General features: G+C 39.8%; 1 protein-coding gene across 1 annotated transcript in view; it reads left to right on the top strand.

Annotated features, from left to right (window-relative positions):
- The window catches only part of LOC113163076 (thyrotropin-releasing hormone-degrading ectoenzyme), a 115,156-nt gene extending 105,656 nt beyond the window's left edge, over window positions 1–9,500 (top strand). The window contains exons 17-20 of the mRNA XM_026361398.1: window positions 3,037–3,204; window positions 5,181–5,321; window positions 5,430–5,511; window positions 7,278–9,500. Of these exons, the coding sequence (XP_026217183.1) occupies window positions 3,037–3,204; window positions 5,181–5,321; window positions 5,430–5,511; window positions 7,278–7,430 (544 nt within the window). The 3' untranslated portion in view covers window positions 7,431–9,500. The remainder of the gene's footprint in view (window positions 1–3,036; window positions 3,205–5,180; window positions 5,322–5,429; window positions 5,512–7,277) is intronic.
- The last annotated feature ends 2,901 nt before the right edge of the window (window positions 9,501–12,401 follow it).

The following is a 12,401-nucleotide window of genomic DNA, read 5'->3' as shown; positions in this document are numbered from 1 at the left end:
GCTGAAATAATATCTGGGCATAGGTTTGCTGTGTATCGGGGATTATGCAGTGTACTGTATAGAATAGTACTGAACTAATGAAGGTCTTGGAACGGCACCACTGGCCCAAACTGATCTCTGAGACACTACTGCACCGACTGGACTGCCATGAAAAGTTAGTACACTTATTGTTCTCGGACCGACTTTGCTGGCTTCCTCCACTGTGAGGCTGTAAGTTGTGCTTTTTAGATGTGGCAATCTATCCAATAGAACAGAACGATCTCTGCTAATATTGGATGGATTGTCAGAAAATTTGGTTCAGACATTCACGTTCCCCTCAGGCTGACTTGTAATAACTTCAGGGATTTAGGTTTGGGGAACACTTTGACTACTTAATGAAAAGAACATTCACCATCATGATCTCCACATCCACCTCACCATGAATAGGGTATGCTCCTTAGTGCACTGATAATGAACACTGGATATTACTTCTATCATGCCACATGGAATTGTCCAAAATGAACACACGGTCTTCAATAGTCTTTAGCCGTTTGTCAGACCCTGAACTTCTCTAGACATCAGGTGGAGGAGCTGTATGCGAGAACGCAAATGTCCGAGTCAGTCAGTTCAGACCTTAAACAGACCTCACTCTACCAGCTTCAGTAGTTCAAACTCTAATGTCCGATTCAGCCAATGTGTAAATACAGAAACACATTGTCTGGAGAATTCACAGGAAGCGAGTGTGGATTCCTGAACAGTTTCAGTACAACTGCAGAAACTATAAGAACTATTTATCATGATTTGTGGTGTTGTATTGTGCAAAAAGGACCAAAGGAAAGTTGGAAGACGCAATGACAACGATGACTTGACACTTTTCATTGATTCAAATCATCAGTTTAGTTGAGATATATTTTCTCACAAGAACAAGAAGGAAGGAACAGCATCCTCCCACAGTGAAACACTCAGCCTACACTTGCTATTCACAGCGGACATGAGTAGTTATTTTTCTGGCTTTATTTTCCTCTCTTTTGATGACAGTAACACACCATATGGTCTGAGCTTTACAGAAACCCATGTGAGATTTAGAAAACCATCCAGTTACACTGATTTTGATTTGGGCGCAGCTGATTTCTTGGTTACCATGAAGCAGCAAAGTGCAGAGAATACGAAGATTCGAACAAGACGCCACAAGCTGAAGCTTCAGGAACAACCCTCACAGTCCCCTGACCTGAACATGTTACAAAGGCTGTGTGTGCGAGACAATTTAAAATCATCTGAGAACTCCAAGCATCTGCAGGAAGATCAAAAAGTTTGTGCAGGCGAGTAGCAAAGTAAGTTTGGTGGAGGTTGGACTGAATGTGCGTCAGTGGTACACCTCATTTCTTAAGCTCTGCCATGTGATTTTAGAGTTAACAGTATCTGCAGCGTTCGCAGTAACAGCAGAGCCGTCACCTTTTGTCCCGTTTTAACTATCTGAGTGAGCTCACGCTGCTCTGTTGGGTACTTTAAATGTTTTATCAGGTCTGGCAGAGTGACTTTTTTTTAATTCATGGTGACATTTAGTCTGCAGAGTCAGACAGACAGACAGACATATGGACAGACCAACAGAGCAGATGGTAGAGAGACATGTTTACTGTCAGACTGGGAGTTTGATGCAGACGAAGAATGGGCGGAGAGAGATATTTTAGGAGAAAGATGGAGCTTTAGGATATAAAACATCCTCTACAGACTGTTAAAATGCACACTCATACACACATACACAGTGAGTGTGTTCGTTAATGGGATCAGAGCCATCTGGAAGATTCCAGACACTCGGCTCCTCCATTTTATATTCTGTAGAGAAAAACTCATATTACTGTTATTTTTTAATAAATAAAAACTCAGTGACTGTAGAAGTACAAGTCATAAAGTAGTTAGAGTTGCAGTAATATGTTGTGTTTTACAGGATAAATAGTCTGCTAGTGGCTTAAATATCATGTTATCTGGTTAAATACACATGCTCAAGTGCAAAGTGTTTGGCAGATGTCGTCTGAGAAGGGCTTTAAGGCCACAGTCGGCAGTAATGTGGAAGTTAGCCTGTGTGTGTGCACCCGTGTGTGTTTGTGCAGACGCTTGCTCTTAAGTGGAGCATCTCTAAAATGATTTCCCAGGTCGGTGAATGATGTAATTGTCCCTGCATCACTCACTCTGCACACACACGCCTACAAACACACACACACACACAGGGTGGCAGTAAAATATATAATTTTGCAGCCAGCTGATTTCACTGTGTCCTGACAAATAATGTAAGTGTTTGATGGACAGTTTAGGTCAAGAACACAAAAACTTTAACAAAATGTATGTGAGAAGGAAATGTTGACTTTTTTGCTCTGATGGTGATTCAGGCCAGTGACCAGCTGGGGCAAGAGATGTATGTATGTATGTGTGTGTGTGTGTGTGTGTGTGTGTGTGTGTGTCTCAGTACCATACATACACAAGCTGGTGTGTAAAACACTTTGCTTTAGCTCCATGAGTATTTGTCTCATTTGGTTAATTTTCAGTAAGAGTCTAAATGTTGTTCTAACTTTGTGTCCTTCAAGTCTGACACTAGGTGTATTTCTGTGTCAGCACTTCAGTAAAAGTCAAAACATTTGACAACACAATAAGTGAGTCTACATGCCACCTGGACTTATTGGCCTTTTGCATTTTCAGTTAGTGAGAAAGTGTCTAAGTGCGTCTTCTTCCCTGCATTTAAAGTCCAGGTTTCACAGGAGAAGTGAAGAGATGATTTTAATGGAGCTCTCTCTCTTAATGGAGTCAGAATTTCTCACTTAGCATCCAGAGAGAGTCCTTGTTAATCCCACAGACGTGTCTTATCAGGGTTTTCAGTTTTATTACCTTTCCTGGTTTTCTCTCACGTTGCCTCGTCTCTGCTGCTTTTACTGCAGAGAAGTCAAATGAAAAACTTATTACCATGCCTGAAATATAGCACACACTTTAATTTTGCCGCATTGGAAAAGTCTATTACTGCAGACTGACTTTAGGTCTGTCTGATGGCTTCATGCTGTGTCTTTGCAGGATTCCTCCCAACATCAGAGACATAGTTTACTGCACTGGTGTCAGTCTGATGGACGAAGACGTGTGGGAGTTCATCTGGATGAAGTTTCACTCATCCAACGCTGTTTCAGAAAAGAAGATTCTCCTGGAGGCTCTGACCTGCTCGGACAATACCTTCCTCCTCAACAGGTACAGATGACAGTTTCTGTTTGAGTGTCGGGGACATTTAAACACAGAACTAGAAACCTCTCTGTACTTGTGAAGTGTTGCCAATCCCATTGAAACCACTGAGAATCTAAGACAGATTCTTGGCACAGGGATCTTCTGTAGTTCATGTGAACCTGGGGAAAGTAAGAAGAAGCCAAACAAAGCTTTAAAGCTCGGTGTTTGGTCTCCACCAGCTCACACCTGGAAATCACCTGGCTCCTTATCTGCTCAATGCTCCAGTGTGTTCACCAGCAAATTACTAAATGTTTGGCTGCTGTTTGCTCCTAAACATCGAGTGTACAGTGTGTTTTCTGTGGCTGCTGCTGCTGCTGGTAACAAGATTAATAAGAGCTGTGAGACTGAACCAAGACAGTAAAGTTGTGAGTCGTAAAACCAAAGCAACGAGTTGACACATTCAAAACACTCCACAGAGCTGAAGGGAACTTTAGGGCTGGGTGATGGTTCTCTGTGGGTTCATCACTATAACCCTTTTCTTTTACATTGCACATCATCAATATTTCCACTGATAATATAAACATGTTGATTTTTGCAGCTTTAAAAGCAGGTATATCTCAAACTGTTTATTTTTGCTCAAGATGTTTTAAAAGTAGCACAAGGGCATTTTACAAACAGCCTCTGGCCTCAGCTGCATTACCATATGACAATAACACCTCACCAAAAATGAAATCTAAATGCTGACTCTGATGGTTTTGTTCTTAATTGCAGCAAGTCTCCAGTCTGTGAGCTGATTTTCATGCTGCACTGAAAAACAAACGGCGTGCAAGCTGAATGAAAATCTGTCCGAGTCCTTACATGTACATAAATCCAGCCCTCGGCGTCTGCTTTTACAGTAAATGTGTAGTGTGTTTTATCACCAGCTAACTGCTGCTATCTGTCAATGAGAATAGTGAGGAGGGATATCACACACTCACACAACTGTACTCTGAGGCAGATCAGTGTGTGTGTGTGTGTGTGTGTGTGTGTCGGTGAGGTATTGATTTTGCAGCCACAGTAAACTGTTCTGCAATCAGAGAGGTAGTACTGCATGTTCAGATAGCAGCTATCACACACAAACACACACACACACACACACACACACAATCAAAAACCTCAGCACAGAAACCCACTGATTGGTCACACAGGAAACAGTTTCAGCACAGAGGGATTGTGGGAAAAGAGAAAATTGATTCGGGGGTTTAATGAAAAGACGGTAGCTACAAACAACCAACTAACACACACACACACACACACTGTGCGACAGAAATAAAGAAACGAAAAGACAAAGTAAAGAAAGATGAAGCTGAAGTCTGAACACCGGTTGGATGAGTGAACATCAGCACTTTTGTTAAACTCCCTTTGGTCTGTCTCTGTCTTGTTCAGTCTCACATCCTGAAAAAAAAAGCTTTCAAACTTAGGATTAATGTGTTTACACAAATTCTCAGGATTCTGCAGCCAAACTCTTTGTGTGATCACTAGGTTTCTGTAAATCCCCAAATTCCCTCCATCCCTGACAAGCTGACAGTAATTAGATTAGTGCAGCTCACTAAAGTGTTGTCTTCGGTTTGACAGGAACACCCTTCAGAAAGACTCCTAACAACAAATCAAACTACTAAATGTCAATTTCCATTAGATGACTTCACCTTTTGTGCCTAAATCTAAACACGATTTGAAACAGAAAAACCCAGCAGGTTTGTTTTTTGTTAGTATTGGATTCATGGTAATATTTTACACTAATAAGCTGTAGGAGAAGTTGCATCAATGTTTGGAGAACACATAGTTTAGTTTTAGGATAATTCTAACATGATTTGCACAAAGTAGAATAATTGGTTGTGGCTCCATTTAGGATCTTATAGAAGAAACATACAGTCTACAGTTACTGTTTCCATTTAAACAGAACAACCATCTTCAACTCACTTAATTACTTCATGGTCAGTGAACACTGTGTCTGCATCTCCCAGGTTACTGAACCTGTCTCTGACCTCAGACCTGGTCCCAGAGCAGGATGTCATTGATGTCATCATCCACGTTGGCAGAAACCCTCAGGGTCGGAATCTGGCCTGGAAATACTTCAGAGAAAAATGGGACGTCCTGAATGCACGGTGAGAATCAGTCGTTGGAGGATTTGGACACGTTGAAGTGTGGAAACCAAAATAATTAGACAACGAGGAACTGAAACACTAACTGTGTCTGTCACTGTCTCTGCACAGCTATGGTGAAGCGTTGTTCATGAATTCAAAACTCATCAGCGGAGTCACAGAGTTCCTGAACACAGAGAAAGAACTCAGTGAGGTAAATACACAAAATCACACACACACTTTTTATTAAGGTCCTTCAGTGACCTGTAACTCTGTTTGGTCACCTAAAGGAAACACATGTACATGAGCTCTTTACCCATTCTCAGATGTTTTTACACTTATATAGTACGATATAATGGTTTTCTGAAAAGATGCTTTTGAAGTAGAGATAGTGGAAATGAAGTGAAAGTAAGTGAACAAATAAGAGGCCAAATAAAACAGCATTGTACCAAATCAGTGCTTGTTTTGAATCCAACCTCCTAATGTTCACCTGATCAAAATCTCTACAAACAAAAGAAATGTCTGTAGGTGTTTCTGAATAAAACATTATCTCTTTGTTGCTTTCTATGAAAAACTATTTGGTTTGAAGTCTGTGCTACTCAACTTTGCTGTTGTTATGGTAACAAAATGAAAAAACAGCCTCTGTGTGGGTTTCAGTGTTGGTGAGAACAAAAATCACCATGAATTAAAGTTCCTGCATAGAAAGAACCGGGATCGTTTTCGTTTGCTTTACCTAAAAAGGTTTTTTTAGAGGAAAGTAAAGTTCTCTTCCACCCACAACTGAGCAAACCTGAATGAAAGTGTCTCGAGGTGACTTACAGAGGGTCGATGAGAAGAAGGAGCAGAGTTAAAAAGTAGAAAGTGTAAAGAAAATAGAAACTAAAATTGTAGGATAAAAAAGAAGTAAGCAGGAGGAGTAAGGAGGGCAAATAAAGGAGAGCAGAGGAGAGCAGAGTTAACAATCCGAACTGTATTAAAAAGAGTTGAAAGCATGGCTTCTCTCCTGCGCTCCAGTGAATCTGTCAAACTCTGAACTGTACTAAGTTTCTCCTTCAGTCCTCACCTTAAAGAAAAAATCTAACTAATTCTCTGGCTTCAACAAAGTTTGTCTTTCCACAGAGAAAGTTTCTCACCACGCTAGAAACCTTGTATTTAATCACTGTCCTTTAAACACTTGAAATTCTTACTTCTAATTATGAACATTTCTCTTTGGATTTCCAACTATTAAACAGCACTTTGTCATTAACAACTCTAGGTTTGTTCTTCTTTGAATTATTTATTTGGACTTCATTTATACAGGAAATCCTTCTTTTCATCTTGATATTGCTGACTACCTGAGGATTAGGGCTAGAATAAAACGGGTTAATGTAAGTTAGTGGTCCCATCAGCAATGTTTATGGATCTCAGATTAATTCAATCAAGCACATAGCCATGTAGACGTCTGATAAACATGTGCAGGACATTGGTTTTCAGTAAGGTCTTTAAGATACTTTAACACAACCTCACTGATGTTGTGATGCTCTCTGGGAGCACATCCCTGAAGCCAGGTGTAAGAACTGGTGAAAAGCCTGAACCAGAAGAACAGAGATTATCTGATGATGTCTAATTTCATGTCCATGGACAAGACACTGTAATCCTGTAGTAGTGCCATCATCTCTGTGCAGATGTCCCGATGTGTAGGCAGACAGACATTGTATGTATTTGCATCTCAACTACTGGTCCCATTTTTAGTGATTTCTAATCTAGAGCCACCTCCAGGATAAAATGTACATACAGTATATACTAAACTGTGTCTCTCTGAATATTATGGGCTTGTATTTAATTTTCTTAGCTACCACAGAGCTGCATTTCTTCTGTCTTTCTTTTCATTCTGGGTGGAGGGGTTTCAAAACTCTAATGACTTTCTGTCACCTCCTCCTCCTCCCTATCCTCCTCTTTATTTCCCTGCCCTCCTCTCTCTTCCGTCCTTTCTTTCCTCAGTTAAAGGACTTCATCCAGTCCAGTGGTGTGGGGGCGGGACCTGCTTTACCACGGGCACTAGAGATCGTTGAGGGCAACGTGCGCTGGCACCGCCTCTACAGGCGGCAGTTCTATCAGTGGCTACGCAAACCTCCGAGCTCCGCCCTTGGCTAACACTTCTAAGCTACTGCTAACACAATGCTAGTTTACAGATGCAGTCAGATAGAATGAAAGACCTGACTGAATAAAGGGAAAGACTCACTTGACTGGTCATTCAGCTGGTTTCTCTGCTGGTTTTGCTTTTGAAGAAATTTGATTTCAGACTTATTTGTAATTTCTTGCGTGACTGATGTGGTTAAACTGGTTTCTGTGCTGTGAAAAAGTAAAGACACATTTAGATGATTAAAGCTGTCAATTCAGTTATTACCTAGCAGTAAGCCTCAAAACGTCCCACCGACAAAATCACCATCAAAACAAACCGTGGCTTCACAGAGAAGGAATCTAAAAGATTAATGGAAGTCATTATATCAAATCTGGGCTAGCCTCTATTCTAATATCTTCTGTAACTCGACTTAAGTCTTTTATTTAACATTTTTTACATTGGTGTTTTTGGAAAATGAAAGCATGTTCCTGAAGTTTATTTTCTTAAATCAGCTCCTCAACAGCAGTTGCTATAAGAGATTGAAACCTTCCTGAAAGAGGTCTTATTATGCTTTTCATGTTCCAAGTTTGGTCCCCATGTCACACATCGTCAGAGTCCCAAAGCTTGAGATGAACACGTGTTTGCATGCTGGCTGGGAGTTTGCTTTGTTTGCATTGAGTTTTTTCATCAGTTCATGTCGAGCGCTGTAAAAGTCCATAACTGTCCATCTGTTTTGGGCTCCTACACCTAAGTACACTGTTCTACCCACCCTCTCAGGTTAGCTGCCACTGCTCTGCACATGGATAGTGCTAGTTCAAGTGTGGGGAGTCATCGATATGTCCCACAGAAAGTGTTTTTGATTTTTCCCAGTTGTGATGGAAAATGTTTACTTTTGTTTATTTTAATGAAACCAGGAAACAACTTTGGATACAGTTACAGGCCAATAACAGACAGTTTTTATTTGTTCATGGCACTTCATAGATGTTTTCACTAGCTGCCCCAGTAAGCAGCAGGATTTTCAGCTAGGTTGTTGAAGGATGTTGCTGTGGTTGGGCATAGGTTGGACCACAGGAAGACTTCTACAAGCTGGCCAATCAGAACAGAGTAGGATGGAGGGAAGTGAACCTTAAAGACATAAGGTCTTGCAGCCAGAGGAGCTGTTGCATAAAGAGGCATTATAACATGTATTTGCTCTTTTGTTAACTTGTAAATCATCTAATCTTGTATCAATGGATTCCCAGAATAAAATATAAACTATGAATTAGACAGAATATAGTCACTCTTTGACTAATCACAGAAAAAAAACATGCCACAAAACTACAGTCATGGCAGCGCTGGTACTTATATCTACCTATACCTTGATTTAGGTCATATCTATACAACTTGCACTCTTCTACAGTAACTATTAAAATTTTATAGCTAAGTGTCTAAAAAAAACTATGTCCTGCTGTTATTTCAGACATGTCTGAACTAAGCACAACACTTTCTCACGTACTCAGCTCTTCTATCAAGTCATGACATTAAGAGTGTTAAAGTCTAGGGCTAATAAACCACAAGATTAAATAAATCTTCAAAAGACTACAGGGTTCTGCTGTTGTTAGTCTCTGTTCCAGGGCTTTCTTAGAGTATTATCAGTCTGTACCTAAAGTTCAGTGGGCATTCAAAACGCTTATATGAAAAACAATTATGACATGAAAATATTACTGTACATCATATAGTGTATGTCTTTAATTTTCAAATCTGTTTTCAATATGTTTTTTAACCAGTTCTTTTCAGGTAAAAACTCCCATAGAGATAAAACACATATATTTAATTAATGCTAAATACCTTCAGCTTCTTTAAACTCCCATCTAAAGAGTTAAACCAGAGAACTAGAAATGCTCAAGTTAAATTGTAGCTGTGTTTGCTATGTTAAATCAGCAGACAGTAGAAGGCAGACTTCCCAATGGTCTGGTGTATGTTGATCCATGAACAGAGCTATAAATAACACTACATGGACCCAGTGTCCTCTGATCACAGCACTTAGAGGGCTAATTCAGACTCATTAGCGCTCCACAACATCCAAACTGTTTCTGCTTGAAATTAAAGAACAGCTTTATGTTTTTTCACAATCAAAAACTCAGCAGTTTGTAAAATATCAGTGGGTTTGCGACGCTTTGATGGAGCCTTGATTTAGAAATACACTTTGAACGTAAAAACTCATAATAACTTCAAATTTAGCTCTAAGCCACATGTGGAGTAATCATTTTTTACTGAAGTGCACTAATGTTATGGTCTGTTTTGTGTTTGAAGAAGCAAGGCTTGAAACAAATTAACAAGGTAAAAAAAAAGGGGTTCTCAAATAAAAGGCATGACAGGAAGTAGCACTCTAGTAGAGTTCTAGTACAGCCATCTCACATCTATCTGTTAATTTAAATGTTCTCGGCTTATAGATGGAAATACTAAAAGTGCTACATGCTCTGGATACTTCTTACCATTTTAGGAATTTGCTATCCTATTAAGTACATATTGAACTGTTCAGACCCTGAAAATAAACAGTTTTAATCAGCTTTAATGGGCAATTTGAGCTGGGAAAACATTCATTCCTAACAGAGAATAATTTACTGAAATACCTGACAAATCAATAAGAATGTGCAGAAAATATTTCTTTTTGGAGAAATTAATTTGGGGTGTTAGACCATAAATAAAATGAGAAGTATTCTGCAAATACTGAACAAATAAATTGATTAAATCTCAGTGGTTTCATAAAGCACAAAACTAGAACATTACTTGATGAAGTACATCAACCTCAGCCTCTGGACAGAAAGCTACAACAACAAACCCTAAGAATTGTCTTTAGCCAATCAAAATTAGCTGTCACCCTTTTTATGTCTGTAATCAGTGACTGAACTCAAAATGAAGGTTTCAAAAACCAACGCTAGGAAATCACTAACAAGACTAAGACTATGTGACTTATGTTGAGTGTTGTTATATGCAGATGATGTGGCTTTTTAAACGAGACTGTTCATATGTGGACATGAAAGATCCAAACTCCTCATCGGTGGACTTTGACAGCTTGTTTAAAAGACGGGACAGTGGGATGGACTTGAACCATGGCATATTCTACAGCACAATGGATTCTGTAGCATGATGGAATTTACAGTATGATGATTTACAGTAAGTTGGCAAGAATGGAAACGCCGCTGATTTTCCATGTAATAGAAACAATGCAGTCCATAGCCTGGAGAACTTTTCAAGGCTTTGGATTTTACATTGTGATGGATTCGAACTGTGACCTATTCTTCAGTGAACAATGTCGTCAGATGGATTTTGTGCCGTGATGAAGATCTCTGCACTGGGGTGGATTCTAAAGCACAGAAATGTACAGTCACGGACTGTAAACACCAGAGTTTACACCAGTTCACAGCATGATTGCATCGTTGGATTTTTCAAGGCGTCTTCTTTCCCTTTCCCAGTTTTAAATGTAATAGATACTGATATTAGACGGAACTACAGGATTGTGGAAACAAAAAGCTGGACACAAAAAGTGAAAAATACACCTGAGCACCAACTCCAAAGACCAGATGGATCTCGGATACATGAACGTCTGGTGCACTGAACCTTTGTCCTGTTGAACTGACTTTTTGGAGTTTTCTGTTAGATCCAGCTTTGATGTTATTAATTGAGCCATATGTGAATTAATAAGCTTGCCTGCTTCTATACACCGTGTGTCCAGTGGTGAGTGTGTATGTGTGAGTGTGTGTGTGTGTGTGATGAAGGTGATGGAGACGACCACAGCAGTGGTGACGACGATGATACCAGTCACAATTATTAAAATTAAGGTAATCAAACTTTGTATGGTTAGGATTCTGACTGAGGACAACTGCTGGAGCTGACTGTGGAAAAAAGATCAATTTTATAATTATGCTAATTATTCAGTGAATTGAACCTTTATTGTCTCGTCAGGGATTTGGTTTACAGACATAAAGCACAGAACAGATCTGCCCCATACACGATAAACACTGTCGCTGACACAAATACGATATTTAAAATCAAAATGTGGGATTTGAAGATGCTGACTGATGAAAATGGTGATAATGACGACTTGGGACCAAATGTGACATAACCAGGAAGTCGCTTAGAAATATTTAATCCTACTTCCTGTTTGCACTGCTGTGGTTTCCTGTGTTTTCTGATTGGAAGATATTAAAATGGTTAAACATGACTGGGAGTTGGGCTTTTTATACAGAATTGCTGCATGACCACTAAACTGTCTTAAAGACAACTTGAACATGCACAGAGGAAATTAGATATGAGTTACACATTTAGATTGTTTGCTGCATCCAGGAGTAGTGAAAAGGAAATGCCCGTAGTGGTGATGGATGAATGTTTATAACTTAAAGTCAAGAAAATGCGACACTAGAGATGAAGAAGCCTTTGGTCACTAATATATGTAATGTATTAGTATTTATTTCAATATGAATCAATTATTTGCAAAACACAGATTTAGTTTTCCAGGCCGTACAGGACATACTGAGTTCCATACAGATCTGATTGAACTCTTCTCTATTCAGGGTTCTGTCAGCGTCTTCTGTCTCTTTCTGTATTCTCACACTGATCCCAAGATGCTGAGATCAGTTCTCTGCAGGGGGCTACACCATCTGTAGTCTCTGAAGACTGCTCCTTATGACTCTGTCTGTATGTCGTCGTGCTATAGGGTGAATCTGGGATTGATCAGATCCCTCTGTAATGATGCTGAACATTTAAAGTCCCTATCTGTGCACCTCTCGTGTTGGTGCTGAAGTGGTAAAGTTCTCCATGCACACAGATGGTTAACTTGTTTCCATTCAAAATCCACATTTGCATGAAGCAGTAGTGTCACTGTATCTGACTAACAGCTGGTGTGGCCCTCACTCTTCAGCACCACTGCTACAAATTGGTGTTTGCTTGTAAACTACAATTTCTTGAGTTTTTCCACAGCGTGCCAGCTGCTTCCAGCAGCTGTACACAACTACACAAAACTG

The sequence above is a fragment of the Anabas testudineus genome, chromosome 23 (assembly GCF_900324465.2).
Source record: "Anabas testudineus chromosome 23, fAnaTes1.2, whole genome shotgun sequence".
Lineage (NCBI taxonomy): Eukaryota > Metazoa > Chordata > Actinopteri > Anabantiformes > Anabantidae > Anabas > Anabas testudineus.
This window is presented reverse-complemented; position numbering and strand designations above follow the sequence as displayed.